Source organism: Canis aureus, chromosome 33 (assembly GCF_053574225.1).
Source record: "Canis aureus isolate CA01 chromosome 33, VMU_Caureus_v.1.0, whole genome shotgun sequence".
In the NCBI taxonomy this organism is placed as follows: Eukaryota; Metazoa; Chordata; class Mammalia; order Carnivora; family Canidae; genus Canis; species Canis aureus.
In genome coordinates, this window is record NC_135643.1 from 30451548 (window position 1) to 30468950 (window position 17403).

Genomic DNA, 17403 nt, shown 5'->3' on the forward strand with positions numbered 1-17403 from the left:
TCTTCTGACTGTCACAGAATTGATCTCCCATTTTTGTTGGCATGATTAAACTTATTAGGCAATAGTACTTTCCTGGCTGGCCCAACACCTACAATATTATATTGAATCTCAGAGCCAGTGTGGGAACTCCTTTGTATGCAATGTTAATGACCTTATTTCAGACTCAACTTCTGGGGATTTTTGCAACTAGTTTTACTGTTCATAGATTTTATTTTGTAAAAGTGCCAAATATTTTTGCTTTCTTTTGTATTCTTCCTCCCTCCCTCCCTCCCTCCCTCCCTCCCTCCCTCCCTCCCTCCCTCCCTCCCTCCCTCCCTCCCTTCCTTCCTTCCTTCCTTCCTTCCTTCCTTCCTTCCTTCCTTCCTTCCTTCCTTCCTTCCTTTTAAAGACTTCATTTATTTATTCATGAGAGACACACAGAGAGAGGCAGAGACATGGGCAGAGGGAGAAGCAGGCTCCTCACAGGGAGCCCAATGTGGGACTCCATCTCCAGACCCCCAGATCCTGGGATCATGCCCTGAGCAAAAGGCAGACGCTCAGCCACTGAGCAACCCAGGTGTCCTTCTGTATTCTTTAATTGTAGATTCTAATTTCATGTGGTATACATTTTGTTTATGCATTCATCTGCCCATGGGTATGTGGGTTACTTCCATGTTTCAGCTATTGTGAATAATGCTGCAATGAACATGGGCGTACGAATATCTCGTCAAGACTCTCCTTTTGATTCTTTCAGATATATATAGGCAGAAGTGAATTGCTGGATCACATGATATTTCCATTTTTAATTTTTTGAGGAACCACCATACTATATTCCATGCAGTGGCTATACCATATTATATTTCCACCAACACTTATTTTCTGTTTTCATGTAATTTTGAATGATCAGTTCAAACATCCAAATCTGTTATTTTTCATAGAAATCTTAGCAAAATGTGGATGATTATATCTTCCTAACATTATTTATAGATGGTTATTGACATTTTGTTAATAACTAGGGTCGCACAAAGATAAATGTCAGTGGGACAATCATCAGACTGGTTTGAGGCAAAGCTGGTTTTTTTTTTTAAGATTTTATTTATTTATTTGAGAGAGGAAGAGAGAGAAAGAGAGAGAAGGGGGAGAGAGAGAAGGGGGGAGAGAGAGAGCATTACCAGGGAGGGAGAAGCAGACTCCCCACTGAGCCGGGAGCTTGATGCAGGGCTCCATCCCAGGACCTTGAGATCATGACCTGAGCCAAGGCAGATGCATAGCTAACTGAACCATCCAGGTGTTCCCACAGCTGGGTTTTAAATGCAGGTTTGCCCTGATACCAAATTTTTGCCCCTTGAAATAAACGTCTTTTAAGTACTTGGAATGGTTCTCTATTATTTTTCTGTCTTCTTTCTTGCTATTGGCTCTCATTTTTTGCTGATTTCCACAAGCCTAACCATGGACTCTGTTTATTTTCTAATCTGAAGCATTTCTTTGCCATTTATTTGTTGAAGAAACAAGAATATTTGTCCTGTATAATTTTCCACACTTTGGACTTTGCAGATTATAACCCCATGGTGTCATTTAACATGATTCCATATTTCCTATAAACAGGTAGTTTTGGCCTAGAAGGCTGATCAGATTCAGATTTTTTTTGTAGGATCACTTAAAGGTGGTACTGTATGCTTTCTATTGATCACACCAGGGAGCATGCAGTGGCTAATTCTAGTTCTTACTGTGATGTTCAAGATTTGTCAGCAGTTTAGGTGTTGCCAAAGTGGTCCATCCATTGTAAAGTTTCCCATCAGCCTTCCACATAATAGTTTTAGAAGCTATTGATTATCATTGCCTAGAGCCATTTTTTCATTAGAGTTTCAAAGAGGTGACACTCTAATTCTATCACTGCTTATGCATTTGTTAGCTGAAGGAGTTTTCTACTTCAGCTATGATTTCCCTGGGGAGGATCTTTTATAGGAAAAGTAAATTAAATGTTTGATTCTTTCCCTTATCTGTTTTCAGATAAAGGGTATCTTTTTAAGCAGCTTGATAAACTCATAGATTTAAAAAAATATTTGACATGTTTCATTCACTACAGTTATTATCATTTGACTCTCAATTGTACCATTTTTCTCCAGGAGGAGCCCTGAATTGAGGCTTCTAGTCTTTGTGGGAGAGAAGACCAATAGGGATCTCAGCTGCCCTCTCCCAGTAGCTGTCTCTGGCAGTCTGGAAAGCTGGGCTGAGGCTACCTCTGGGCTCACTGGAATCATGTAGTCACTTGTACCAATGGGGAATGCAATGGAGATGGGTGGTGACAATGAGAGTGGCATGAACACCTCACATCTCCATCTTTATGCTATGGGCTGGTCATAATCACACTTGTAAGAAGTGGGTACAAAATAAGAAAAGACTGAGTGGGCCCACGGGGCTCATCTGAGAGTAAAAAGCATGTATTTTTTAACTGCTCAGAGGCTGTTGATTTGTTTACTTTCTGATTCTTAGAGGGGTTTAGATGGATAAGGATCCAAAGTACCTGAATTCTGGTTAAGTGGGGTTTGTTTTCATTGCAATTAGGAATTCCAAGAGACTATTCTTGTATTGTTTTCCTTGTTATTTTCTATGAACAAAGAAGAATAAACCTACATTATACAGTCTGGGAAGTTTTTTGAGGAAATTGAAGAAGTCATTTTATTCAGGGAACTCATTGATGAGGAAGACAATAAATAAATGAAACAAAAATATAACTAGTTTCTTATAGAAAACAGATATGAGCCTGGGTAGCTCAGTGGTTTAGCGCCACCTTCAGCCCAGGGCATGATTCTGGAGACCAGGGATCGAGTCCCACGTCGGATTCCCTGCATGGAGCCTGCTTCTCCCTCTGCCTGTGTCTCTGCCTCTCTCTCTCTCTCTCTCTCTCTCTCTGTGTCTCTCATGAATAAATAAATAAAACCTTAAAAAAAGAAAACAGATATAATATTGTATATGTAATATTTATTTTTCTTTAAAAATTTATAGTTACATATATGTACATACATACAAGTATACATGTATAATGCACACACAAGTGTCTATCTTTCTATGTATCTAGAGATGGGATCTATAACCAGAAGATTTGAGCTTGACTTTCAGGTTTACCCCTTATTACTTAAGATACGGTTTCTTAATAAAATGAAAGATAATATGTGCTCTGCATAGCTCAAGGGCTTGTCATGAAAATTAAATGAGATCATGTAAATGCTTTATAAAACGTTATTTGAATTTTTATTGTATATATTAAATACTGGAGGTGCTAATATTGCAGTATAAGACTGGTTAAAGTAAATAGGTTTAAATGGAAGAGACTAGAAAGGCTTTGTTGATGAGCGAGTCTTATACTGAATTTGAGGTTGAGGGAAGATGATCAGTAGATGGGGAATCCCATCTGCATTGTTTCAGAAGTGAACCAGGGTAAAGTCTATAGATTTTCTTGGTGCAGAAAAGCTCATGAAAGCCTGTGTGTTAGGCAGGCAGTTATTGAAGGTGCAGTTGGTGGTGGACATTAACTCCATGATTAGGAGCTTTAATTTGATCTCAGAGGTAATTAAGCCGCACTGCTGAGCTCTGGGAAGGGGTGTTATCTGAGGTCAGTAGCAGCGGTTTGAGTGCTAGCTTTGGCCTAATTTGAAGCTAAAGAACAGCAGAGATTAAAGAGATTAAACAAAAATATAGCCTTCAATCCTCTATGTTTTGCCACTTCCTAAAATGACCTTTTAAAGTGTTTAGTGCCTGAACTCAGGTCGCATTCTTAGCCTAACCATTTAGAGGAAAATGGTGATTGTTTTGTTGCCCGTCTTCATCGTTAAAGAGTGAAATATATTGCTAATGAGTACCAGTCAAACCATCAGCAGCATGGTAGCATGGAAGGGGTACTGGGCTAGCATAGTCCATCTGAGTTCTAACCCTCAGGTTGACTGGAAATTCAAGGAGGAACTAAAAGTTCCTCCTTGCAAGTGACATGATCACAGTTTTTTTTGTGCATTAATTTTATGTTTGTAGCATACCTGAGTTGTGAAAGGGCACTATGCTGTGTGCTTTCTGGGCTATAAAATGTGAATGAGATACACGAGATGGTGATGATGATGATGATGATGATGATGATGATGATAATGATGATAAGAGCACAGGTAAGCATAGGAGAGAGGAAGGAGAAAAGTACAAAAGAGGGATAAATAATAGTGGATCTAGATAAGAACAGAGTATTTCATGTACCCTGGACACAGTTGTTTGTCTTCACTAAGCAGTTTGAATCCCTATCAACACATTATAAGCAGTAATTAAGGTTTGAGACTCCTTAGAGGAATTTACCACAAACATCTGATTCTGTATAGAACCATAAAAATTTTTTTAAGTAAGGGAACTCAGAATATTTATTCTAACACTTTTATTTCATTGATTAGGAAACCAAGGTGAAAGAGATAATGATCGATGTAAAGGCAGAACCAGAAAACTTGGTTTTCTTAGTCCTTAATCCAGTACTCACCTATCATACTGGGTTTGGCAAGATTTTTTTAAGGGATATTTTTAAGAAGCCTAATTCCTCAATTTTTTGTTACCTCAGGAAAGTGGTAACACTTTGGTGCCTTTAAAAGGCAGAATCAGAGGATTGGCTCTTCACCTAGTAGGGTGCTGCTGCATTCACAAATCATTTAATAAAGCCAGTTAGATCTTCAAATTAAAAAAGAAAGGCCAAGTCAGACATTTCTGTATTTTTATTGTTGTTATTCCCTTTCAAACTTTATAAAAATTAAAGTTCAGAAGGATACATGTCCTTTTTTTTTTTTTTTTTTTTTTTTAGCAATTCAAAGTGGATGTATTTAGTCTCCTATGTTTAGTCATTTACTTTTAAAATTTGGATCATTTTATTTTTTCGTTTTACTTAGTTAAAATTTTAACATCTGAAGCATGTAGGAATCTGAAGGCAATGTAGCTATACATGTGTGATTGGTGTAAAAACCACAGACAAGAAACAAAATGTTTGGAATCAATATCCAAGAAACTTAGTGTAGATCTGAACTGATTCAGTACATAATAATGCAACAGTATTGAATAATTGGCAAGATTGCTTTTGTATTTAATTCTGTCATGACATCTGAATAAACAAGTTTAAAAGAACTAAGTTCATAACAGACTTGCTAAAGGGAGGTGTTCATAACTGTAGGGAGGTTGGGATGTTTCATCAATACATTAGGCAGGTGTTTCGCAAAGTGTGGTATGAAGACTCTTGACAACAGAATCACTCAGATTTAGTTGAAAATGCAGATTCCTGAGCCTTTTTCTTGATTCACCAAATCAGGATCTCTAAAGGGTAAAATGCCAGGTAGTCTCAATGCACACTGGTGACATTTTCAAGAGGGCAAGAATATGTTTTTACTGTGTCATGGTGTTCCTGGTCAAGAAGAGTGTTTAGTGACTTGAACTAGAAGGAAATTGGTAGAGTTAGAGTGAGGACACATCTTTATTAAGTATATAAGCAGAGACCAGAGGACAGCCCTACTTGGAGAATGGTCTCAATTTCTTGCACTGGTGAGCTCAGGCTCTCGCTGTTTTGGTCCCTGTGTCATTCACAGCAAGACTGTTTTTAGCAGTCCTTCCTTTGGGTCCTTGACACTTCTCATTATTCATAGGCTGTCAGTGATCACATCTCTGCCAGGGCTCCAGATCCATGACCCTGGTCTTCTTCCTTTGCTATCACCTCTTGCCAGAGTTCTGGCCTCCATATCTACCTGGATCCTGAAACCTTCCCTTAGACTCAAGTTTAACTCTGTATTTCCCAGAATATTTTTACAAAGGTCCTGTCATTGTTAAAATTGGCAAAAAGTAAGATGGAGCAAAATTTGAACAGGGTATATCTGTTACTAGTTTGTCTCTTGATCTTGGCTCTGAAAATCAAAGGTGCAAAGTTGGCCATTTGTTATTCCATATATTTGGCTAATTCAGCCCAAGCACATACCCTACTAAGCAGATTTTACTATTTACCATGGGTTATTTTGTAAAACACGGAATACTGGCAGCAATAAACTCAGAAATTTGGGGATAAGACATATGGCAGTGGCATATTTTAAGTCTGAAAGATGTTGTTCTTTAAATAAAGATCCTAAAAACAGCCTAAAAACATATATATATACATACATATATATATGTATGTATGTATATATATATATGTCAAACTTATATACTTAAAAAAAGATGTTCTTAGGATTAAAGCTTTTTTTCTTAAACAGATATTTCATTTTCAGAATTTTTGTTTATATGCTTTATTATATTCTTTTTATAAAAGTAAACCAGAATGAGTGAAATAAAGGGGATTAAGAGTACAGTTATCTTTTTCTGAAAAAAAGATTTTATTTATTTATGAATTTATTTGTTCATGAGAGACACAGAAAGAGAGGCAGAGACAGGCAGAAGGAGAAGCAGGCTCCCCATGGGGAGCCCTATGCGGGACTCAATCTCAGGACCCCCAAGATCACGACCTGAACCAAAGGCAGACGCTCAGGTGCCCCAAGAGTACACTTACCTTGATGAACGCTGAGAATTGTATAAAATTATATATGTATAAATATAAACATATATTAAAAAGTAAAGCAGAGGTGTGTCTGGATGGTTCAGCTGGTTAAGCACTGTCTCTTGGTTTCTGCTCATGTGGTAGGCTCAGGTCATGATCTCAGGGTCATGAGACTCAGTTGGGCAAGGAGTGCAGGCTCAGTGCCAAACTGCTTAAGACTCTCTCTCTCTCTCTCCCTTTCCCCCTCCCCTGTGTGCTCACGGTCTCTCTCTCTCAAATAAATAAAGAAATCTTAAAAAAAAATAAATGAAGCAGAATGAAAAAGCTAGTAAGATGTGTTTAGTGTTTGTAATCCAAGGAATGAAATCTCCAGCTAATTAGGATGTCCAATCCCAAGTACTTTGGTAGGAATAACACAATTAGAGAAATAAGTGGGCTGCCTCTCTGAATGCCTCAGAATCCAGGCTAGTACCGTTTGGCTCCTGAGCAGTGCCACCACTGTGAAAGACAACACCCCTGCTCTTGTCACAGGGAAATTAGACTTCTAAACACCACAAAGGATCAAGGAGTGTCCCTGTCAAAATGCATCCCCAATCCAAATAAACCATCTTTTCTTTCATTTATTTTTTTTCCCCATCTTCTCTTTTAGATCAGAAACTCTGCAAATGGAAGCAAGGTAACTGCAGAGGCAGCACGTGTGGTCAAGATTCAAAGTCCTATTCATGCACGTGTGCAGAGGGATATACTTTAAGCCAAGATGGAAAATACTGTGAAGGTAATGTGCAGGGTAGCTACCTAAAAGCAAGGACAGCCCACCTGAGCCAGTGGCTGGTCTTCAGTGGGTCATCTAGAGCCTCAAAGCAAAACCAACTTGAGGTTTTCCCCCCTTTTTCTCCAGAAAAATGATTTTAATTTTTCTTCCATTAAAGTTTTTGTAATAACTTTCAGATCTTTATGCGTCATGTTCCTATATCAAATACTCACAGAGGCTACTCAGAACTTAATATAAGGCAGGGATTCTCTGAGTGGACTCCGTGGACCTCGGTGGGTTTGACAGTGTGCAAAATGTCAGTATTTTCAAATTGTTTAAGGTAGTATGGTTCCATGACTATCATTCGATCCTCAAAGAGTGACTTCCATACCATATCCCATAACGTTCTGGTAGGAATTTGGGAAACTGTGCATTGAGACTGTTTATCTGGGGTTCCTCCTATTTTGAAGCTTCAGGTCCAGTTCAGTGAACCCAGGAGAAATACTGTATCCTTTCTCCTGGGAAGTCCAGTGAGTTACTAATTAAGAGCATCCAATGACTGTAGCACTCATTCAGTAGAATTAGTTGGGGTGAGATGTCGGGTAAAGCTGACATTTAAGTATAAGTTAAGTATATGCCTTCTGCTCACCTGGGACTAGTGGGGGAGAGCCATTGCATAGAACATTGGCCTGAAAGCTGGGTTTCTGCCGCAGTGAATCTGCTGGGGAATGTTCCTGTATTCAAGTGAAGGGCTCCTGTCAGCCCCGAGAGTGCTGAAGAGCAGAGCAGGGGATGTCATTTCCTGATCAAGGACTTTCAAGAGTCCCTGACTTCAATGGCTACATTTTTCATGGGAAATTGTACTACTTTTTCCTGAAGGCAATTTTAGTATGAAAATACAGATTTATTTGAAAGCATAAACTGTGACAATAAAAATGACTTTCGTGACAATGAACTGACTTATTTCGTTATTTGCCAGGGTAGCAAAAACAGTCTTAGGGCAGCCCACATGGCTCAGTGGTTTAGCACCTGCCTTCAGCCCAGGGCGTGATCCTGGAGACCCAAGATCGAGTCCCACATCGGGCTCCCTGCGTGGAGCCTGCTTCTCCCCCCTGCCTGTGTCTCTGCCTCTCTCTCTGTGTCTCTAATGAATAAATAAATAAAATCTTTAAAAAAAAACAGACTTTCCATTCTCAGTTATAGCAAATACAAGTGTGAGATATTATACTTTGTGCTTATTAGTAATATTACAATTTATTTAAAAAATAACCATTTATGTTTTACTGTCGTCATTGTATAGATGTCAATGAATGTGCCTTTTGGAATCATGGCTGTACTCTTGGGTGTGAAAACATCCCTGGATCTTATTATTGCACATGCCCTGTAGGATTTATTCTGCTTCCTGATGGGAAACGGTGTCATCGTAAGTATTTATCGCATTATTTTCTTTCATTTTCAGTGATGTTTCTAAGGTAGCTATGATCTGGGTTGGTGGTCCTTGATCAGCAGTATGCATCAGAATTATCTTGATATTTTAGAATGTACATGAATGACTAGACCCCAGATTTATTAAATTAAAACCTCTAAGGTTGGGAAACACGTATATAAATCTATCTCTCTATATATATATTTCTTGTTTCTTTATCCATATTTTACTGTGTATCTCTGAAAGATAAGCATGTAAAAACTCAATCATGATACTTTATTATATCTAAAACACTAGCTGTGATTCCCTGTTATCATCTATTATCTAGTTAGTTTTTAGGTATAATCACAATACCATTGTCACCTGAAAAAAATCAGCAATAATTCCCTAATAACATTAAATGTTGTCTAGGTGTTCAAATTACTTTAAAAGGTCTTTTTAAACAGTTGATTCATTTAACTAACCATCCAGACAAGAACTATGTATATTCTATTAGCTTAATACTTCACTTTTATTCTACAGATTCCCTCACTTCTTTTTGTCTTTCTCTGAGTGACTTGTTTCACTTAGCGTTATGCCATCTAGATCCATCCAAGTTTTTGCAAATGTCAATATTTCATTTTTATGAATAATAGTCCATTACACACACACACACACACACACACACACACACATCCAATTACATCCAATTCTCCTTTATTCATTTATCTGTTGATGGACACTTAGGCTGCTTCCATAATTTGGCTATTGTCAAAATGCTGCAATAAACATAGGGGTGCATGTATCCTTTTGATTAGTGTTTTCATATTTTTTGGGTAAATATCCAGTAGTGTTATTCTGACAGGAGTGAAGTGATATCTCATTATAGTTTTGATTTGTATTTCTCTAATGATGAGTGATGTTGAGCGTCTTTTCATGTGTCTGTTGGTTACTTGTAGGTCTTCTTTGGAGAAATATCTGCTTATGTCTTCTGCCTATTTTAAAATTGGATTTTTTTGTTTTGTTTTTTGGGTGTTGAGTTGTATCAGTTCTTTAAATATTTTACGTACTAACTCCTTGTCAGATATGTCATTTACAAATATCTTTCCCATCCAGTGGTTGTCTTTTTGTTTCATTGATTGCCTCCCTTGCTGTTCAGAGACTTTTTCATTTGATGTAGTCCCAAGAACTTATTTTTGCTTTTGTTTTCCTTGCCTTAGGAGACATATTTAGACATTGCTATGGCCAATTTCAGAAAAATTACTGCCAGTGCTCTCTTTAAGGATTTTTATGGCTTCAGGTCTTATGTTTAGTTCTTTAATCTATCTTGAGTTTATTTTTGTGGATGGCGAAAGAGTGGTCTAGTTTCATTCCTTTACAAGTAGCTATCCAGTTTTCCTAACACCATTTGTTAAAGAGACTGTCCTTTTCCCATTGCATATTCTTGACTCCTTTGTTGAAGATTGCTGACAATATAATTATGAGTTTATTTCTGGGCTCTCTATTCTGTTCTGTTAATCTATGTGTCTATATTTGTGCCGGTACCACATTGTTTTGATTACTACAGTTTTGTAATACATCTTGAAACCTGGGATTGTGATACCTCCAATTTTGCTTTTCTTTTTCAAGGTTTCTTTGGCTATTCAGTCTTTAGTGTTTCCCTACAAATGTTAGGATTATTTGTTTTAGTTTAGTTCTATGAAAAATGCTATTGATATTTTGATAAGGATTACATTAAATCTGTAGATTGCTTTGGGTGAGTAGTATAGACATTTTAGCAATATCGGTTCTTCCAATCCATAAGCATGGAATATCTTTCCATTTATTTGTGTCATCTTGAATTTGTTTTATCAGTGTTTTATAGTGTTTAGGGTACAGGCTTCTCACTTCTTTGGTTAAATTTATTCCTTAATATCTTATTGTTTTGGTGGTATTGTATATATGATTTTTTTTAAAATTTCACTTTCTGTGGCTTCATTATTAGTGTATAGGAATGTAGGATATTTCTGTAGATCAATTTTGTGTTCTGTGACTTTACTGAATTCACTTATCAGTTCTAATAGTTTTTTGGTGGAGTCTTTAGGGTTTTCCTCTGTAGTATCATGTCATCTACAAATAGTGAGAGTCATCTTCCTTACCAATTTGGATACTTTTTATTTCTTTGTGTTGCCTAGTTGCTATGGCTAGGATTTCCAGTATTATGTTGAATAAAAATCGTGAGTGGACATCCTTGGCCCCTGTGTTATTAATGGGTCAGTCTGGGACCACTTTGGCCTTGAGTTGAGTCATAACAGATGTTTGCCAGGGCTGTGACTGCACCAAACTGCAGGGTACTCTCCCTATGTTTGTCTCCTGAGAGGCTTTCAGTGGTGGCTGGGGCTCGCAGTCAGACTTGATGTCTATCCCGAGTTGCTGTCAAACATGTGTGTGGTTATCTTCCCTTCTCCCCAACACAAGAGTCACTTTTAAGCGGTGCTGGCCTCTGATGCGGCTCTTTGCATTATGCCAATCTTGTGGAGCCACTTTGGAGAACTCTTGCCTAGGACAGGTTAGATGCAGTAGGGGTCTACAGGAGAGCGTGGGGGCAGGATGTATTGTTAGTGAGCCAGGTGGAGAGTGTTGGCACTACTGATTCCCATAGGTGTCTGTGTATCTGGGCCAGGGGTGGGGGAGAGAAATAGCATGAGCCAGTTCTTTTGTTCCTGGAGAAGTCTCCTAAAGATCCTTTTCCCTCTAGTGAACATTTTGAAATTAGTAAATAAATCTCCTTTTTGTATACTCCAGGTGTTTTTCTAACTGCTGCTTCTATGCTGTATCTCAGTTTGCTCTTTGTTGTGCTGTCTCCTCAAGGGTGGGGATTCAGCTTCAGCTGAGCTCACTGGTATTTAAAGGTCCTGCTGTTTGAGCCAAGCCTCTCTGGTTTTCATAGCTAAATGTTATGGTACTTCATCTTCCCAGTGTGGGTCCCCCCGTGCCTGGGATGGGGAGCCGGAGGTGAGGGTCTGCTCTTCTCCATTCTTTGTGCTTGCATTGGCACTTCCTCCCAAGGTATGTCTTGCCATGTCACTTTGGGTCCTAGCCATGTCCCTACAACAAGCTGTGGACAGTTTTTTTCTGCCAGTCTCCAGGTTGTTTTCTGGGTTATTTACACCGATGTGGGTGTTATCTAGATTTATCCATGGGATGAGGTGAGCTTAGTATCTTCCTACTCTGACACCCTCCATGGAAGTTGTTTGGGCATATTTTATTTATTTATTTATTTATTTATTTATTTATTTATTTATTATAGTCACACACACAGAGAGAGAGAGAGAGAGAGAGGCAGAGACACAGGCAGAGGGAGAAGCAGGCTCCATGCACCAGGAGCCCGATGTGGGATTCAATCCCGGGTCTCCCGGATCGCGCCCTGGGCCAAAGGCAGGCGCCAAACTGCTGCGCCACCCAGGGATCCCCTGTTTGGGCATATTTTTAATGATATCAAAATCACCTGGATGAGTAACAGCTAGTGTGTATACTCTCTGATATTTTCCACATGCTGTGCCTAATTTAATGTTATTGCCACTCTAGTGATGGACACCAGTTTGGGCCAACATGGTACAGTACTCTACTGTAGATTTCTGCAAAGCTGGGTAACAGTGGCTAGTGAGGATCACCAGTTTTGTTTGTCTTGTCTAATCATTTCAGAGTTTTTTTGTATTGCAGTCTGTACTTTCCACTCTTCATAATGAGTTTGAGCCTAGAGTTGATCTACTCCAGCAACTTTTTCATGTGCTGTGAGGCCACCATCTTCCCGCCTTAGGTATAGGACAGTTTCCAAACAAGAACAGCCACTAAGGTAGTTGAAATTGAGAAAGAGTCCAACAGTCTTTCAATGAATGGTTGTAGCAGCCATTAACAATAATATCCTAGATTTCCTTGTTATCTCGTAAGATATATTTTCCAGGCTTATCTTATATATTCTATGTTCTAGACCTGGCATTAGCAATTTCTTAAAGAATGATACTTGTTTTTAATGAGAAAATTATATTTAGAGAACATAATCTGCTACTACTAGGTTAGTCATTGTGTCTAGCCTTTCAGGCCATCAGAGCCAGGAAAACACTTTTTAAAGAGAGAAATAAAGTATAAATTTATATGGACATGCCCACTTTCAATTTAAGATTACATACTCTCGTACCTTCTTATAGGTTTCTTATTGAATCTACTAACATAGCTAAGTAGAAATTAATATTTAAGACCATATGCATTGTCTAGCCCTGTTCCAGAGATGATGATGAGTAGATCAGTCTGAGTGTGGTAAGTGCTTATGACATTTAAGGCATTTAAAAATAGATGGATGGTAATGAATTTACCATGGGTAATGGTAATGAGATTACCCACTACATTTGTTCCTGTCTCTGGAACTTTCCCTTCTAATACCATGTAATTTACCAGTTGGCAAATATACTTAAGTGCATGATGTTAATGTGTTATGGAATACACTATGTGACATGCATAATCTCATTTGATTGTCAAAACTTCTAAGACCTCTATAGTACATGTATTTTCTATTTTAATCTTTGATTTTCTTGTAATTTATTTTGATGTATGGTGTAAGGTAGGGATGTAACTTTTCAAATCATTTCTCAGTTATTTCTGTGCCATGTTGGATGATCATTCACATGATCAATGATTTAAAATACCTTTACCACAGGGGCATCTGGGTAGCTCAGGTGGTTAAGCATCTGACTCTTGGTTTTGGCGCAGGTCATATGATCTCATGGCTTGTGGATTTACATCAGGCTCCACACTCAATGGAGAGTCTAGTTGAAGATTTCTCCTCCTCTGCCTCTCCTGCAACTTGTGTGTGCACATGCATGCCAGCTCTCTCTCTCAAATAAATAAACAAATCTTAAAAAATACATTTATCATATACTACATTCTTATGCATACCTGAGTCTTTTTCTAAAATGAGCTTTCTCTCTGGCTCTATTATCTTTTCTGTCTATACCTGCACTTATTTAGTTAATGCTCCTTTATGATACATTTTGATATTTGTTAAGAGCCTCTCACTCTCTTCCTACACCTAACCACACTCATACCATGTTCTTAGTTTTTTTACGTATACAATTAGTTTTCCAGATGAACTTGCAAATCCTTTGGCTAAGTTACATTTAAAATATTTTGGAATTTTGATGATTAATAACTTTGAAAATATTATTTGACATAGAAGAAACTTAGAGGAAGCTAGAGTCATTTGCCAAAAAGAGAAGCCTTTCTTTAATTTTTTAGATTTGAGAATTTTCTGTATTTTTACATCACCCTTACCACAGCATTTCATAAATGTCTTTATGAAATGTCATTAACTTACTCTTTTTAGTGTAGCATTTTTTAGCTGTTGATTTTGCTAAATTTCCACAAATCTGACTTAACACTAATCTTGACCTTATGCTTCAATGATTAGAATTAATTGCCTGTCCGAGCAATACATCTAAATGTAGCCATGACTGTGTTCTGACATCAGATGGTCCCATATGTTTCTGTCCTGAAGGCTCAGTGCTTGAGGCAGATGGAAAAACATGTAGTGGTAAGTTTATTTACTTTTTGTTTGTTTGAAAACAAACTTTCTGAGTGACATCTAAAGATTGATCTTTGATATAATGGAGAAGAGACTTTCCAACATTATACTTGAAAAGATATTGGTGCAGCAGAATAGTATGTAGATTTTTGTCAGGTTTTTATTTGTGTTTTTTTTTTTTGCTTTTAGACAGCATAGCGTGGTGGTTATGAGCAAGGGCTTTGGAGTTAGACAGCTCTGAGGTAGCATTCATTAACTGTTACAAGCAGTGTTATTTTGGACTACTTGCCCTCCCTTAGTTTCATTTTTTTTTTTCATCTGTGGAAGTTAGTAGACCTGCCTCCTGGATTTGTGGCCAGCGTTGAACAAGATGATGGATGCAGAGTCTTTAGTTTATTCCTTGTAGCGAATTAATGCCTCTCTACTTTTATCTTCATAGAGATTTAAGCATATAGAGAGCTGGATATAACTTAAAATTAACATATAGTTATGTGTGGCTTTTTTTTTTAAATAAAGAAAGCAAAAAAAAAAAAATCACAGGGCCAGAAATATATGTGAGAAAAAAATACATTACTCACTTGCAAGAATTAGACCAGCTGTCAAACTCATCAAAATATATTTTTTATTCCACTGTCAGTACACTTGTTTTTCAAACTCAGTGATAGTACAGAGGCCAAGGGTTGCTGGGTTGTGAAGGGTTAACATTCAAGACATGGGGTTATAGGAAAATGGAATATGATGACATTTTGCTCCTAGTCTCTGAAAAATAAATTTGATTGCAGCAGTATACAAGACTGTGGAAATGATTTTAAAAATCAACATATACTTAGTTCACTCACTATTTTGATGAAAAATTGTTTTATTTTTGAACGCATCATTAACAACTGCTTGTTTTTGTAGGCTGTTCATCACCTGATAATGGTGGATGTAGCCAGCTCTGCCTCCCTCTCAGCCCAGTATCCTGGGAATGTGGTTGCTTTCCTGGGTATGACCTACAACTGGACAAACAAAGCTGTGCAGCATCAGGTTAGTGCTGCGGACTTTGAAAGTGTGTCGCTGCAAAAAGATTATGTGAAACATTTTATTTAGAAAGATGGAGAGTTACGTTGCTTTTGGCTTCTGAGTAGAATGTCTGACTTCTTATTTTTGGAGATAGAAAACAAATAACATTGTAAATATAAATAAGAATCACAAAAATCATGTTTTTGAGGAATGTTTTTAAGTTTACTAGTACTCAGCAAAGATTTGTCATGACATTTAGTATGGCATTCCAGTATATGCGAAAATCACGACCAGAATAGTCTTAAAATACTTTATAGTTTAGAAGTGTTTAATAAATATTTGTTGATTGATTTGATTTTCATCTCTCCAGTGAATGTAACTATCATAATACTTTGACAAAATCTGTCCTTTTTATGTCAAAATTTAATATGTTGCTGAATGCTTGAATAATTTTTTCATCTTCTGATATTACATCTCTTAATCTTTCAGCAGCCTTGGATTCCTAGATTTATACCAAATTGATGTTATCTCTCCTAGGTTAATTATGCTTGTAATCTGAGATGACATAATGATGAGCCTGAAGAGCTTGATTTAGAGCCCAAGACTCTTAACTTCCTAGGGCGTTAGTGAATATAGCATAATCTGAGCTCTGAAAATATCAGAGGCCTTGTTATTAACCCGAATAATCATGCCTCCCTTTCAGAAGTACCCAGGTCAGAGAATGGTATTTATTTGGACATGAATTTATATAATCTGCTAATATTAAGATGTTTCTATATGTGTGAAGCAAGGAGATTATGGGACTAAGACTTGCATCATCTAGCTGTGGGGTTAGCTATTTAATGCTGGCTCTTTTTATAAGTAATTTGCATTTTAAAAGCAGGCACCCAGACAGAGGGGAATCCAGTAAAATGGAATTCTGATAAAATATCGCCTCATAGAAGAAATCTTCTTGACTGTCTTAACCTATACCACATTTGGTGGGAAATTAAGAAGGCAAACTGTAGAAAGAGGATACAGTGAAAAGGAAAAGTCAGAAGTGCTTATCGGGTTCCAAGGCATATTTTAAATACAGCCATACTTGAATTTGGTTAACAGGACCACAACCATTTTTGCTGTTTGCCAATTCTCAAGATATTCGACACATGCATTTTGATGGAACAGATTATGGAACCCTGCTCAGCCAGCAAATGGGAATGGTTTTTGCCCTTGATCACGACCCTGTGGAAAATAAGGTATGGTTTTGTCACTTGAACAGATGTGGCTATGCTTTAAGGGCAGAGTAGAGGATTTTATCCTAATAGATGACCTGAGCTACTTGAAAATCCTGTGCTAAGCTCAGAATGAATAAGCATAGAAAAATGTACATACAGACATTGGAGCGTAATTTGGGAAATTTCAAGGACACTCTTACTCTCATAACCTTAGCCTAGTCCTTACAGTGATTCAATCATTTTATTGAGAATGGTTGAGCAGGATCTTTATTTTTCAAAGATTTTATTTATTTATTCATGATAGAGAGAGAAAGAGAGAGAGAGAGGGAGAATGAGAGGCAGAGACACAGGCAGAGGGAGAAGCAGGCTCCATGCAGGGAGCCTGACGTGGGACTCGATCCTGGGACTCCAGGATCACGCCCTGGGCCAAAGGCAGGTGCTGAACTGCTGAGCCACCCAGGGATCCCCGGTTGAGCAGGATCTTAAATTTAGCTTCTCTTTGGAGATGAGTCTGGAAGGCTAGCACAGTGCCGTACACTCAGGAGGACTGCCATAAATAGTTTTTTAGGTATTTGCGGATAGCAGAAGGAGTGAGAGGTTGGGTGGGTTATATTTGTCCTCGGTTAGCATGTACTTAAAACAAGATGTTATGGTGTCTTCTGGAGGTTAATCACACGGTAATTATAAATATACATAGTTATTAGTTAATTAGTTATTACTAGATAGTGCATTAATTTCTAGGATTTTAAACTTTGTATTTTTGTATCTTCCTGCTTTGAAGCAGTCTGGTAAATGGTCAAAAGAGACAGAGTGAAGCAGATTGATTCTGTGTGTAATTGCTATGGATTGATAGCCAAATATAACTATTTTAGAAGTTTCATACTCAAACATTAGCAAAAAAAAAAAAAAACAAAAACCCTTCTTTATTTTCCTTGAACTGAATCTATTGGACTCCATGGAAGA

General features: G+C 37.7%; 1 protein-coding gene and 1 pseudogene across 5 annotated transcripts in view; one reads left to right on the forward strand and one right to left on the reverse strand.

Annotated features, from left to right (window-relative positions):
- Positions 1-17403, forward strand: part of EGF (epidermal growth factor) — a 93071-nt gene that overhangs the window by 34811 nt on the left and 40857 nt on the right. For all 5 annotated transcript variants that reach the window (XM_077882286.1, XM_077882287.1, XM_077882288.1 and 2 more), the window contains exons 6-10: positions 7161-7286; positions 8563-8685; positions 14111-14233; positions 15125-15250; positions 16325-16461. In XM_077882286.1, the coding sequence (XP_077738412.1) occupies positions 7161-7286; positions 8563-8685; positions 14111-14233; positions 15125-15250; positions 16325-16461 (635 nt within the window). The remainder of the gene's footprint in view (positions 1-7160; positions 7287-8562; positions 8686-14110; positions 14234-15124; positions 15251-16324; positions 16462-17403) is intronic.
- On the reverse strand, positions 11604-12453 carry LOC144303926 (large ribosomal subunit protein eL30 pseudogene; annotated as a pseudogene).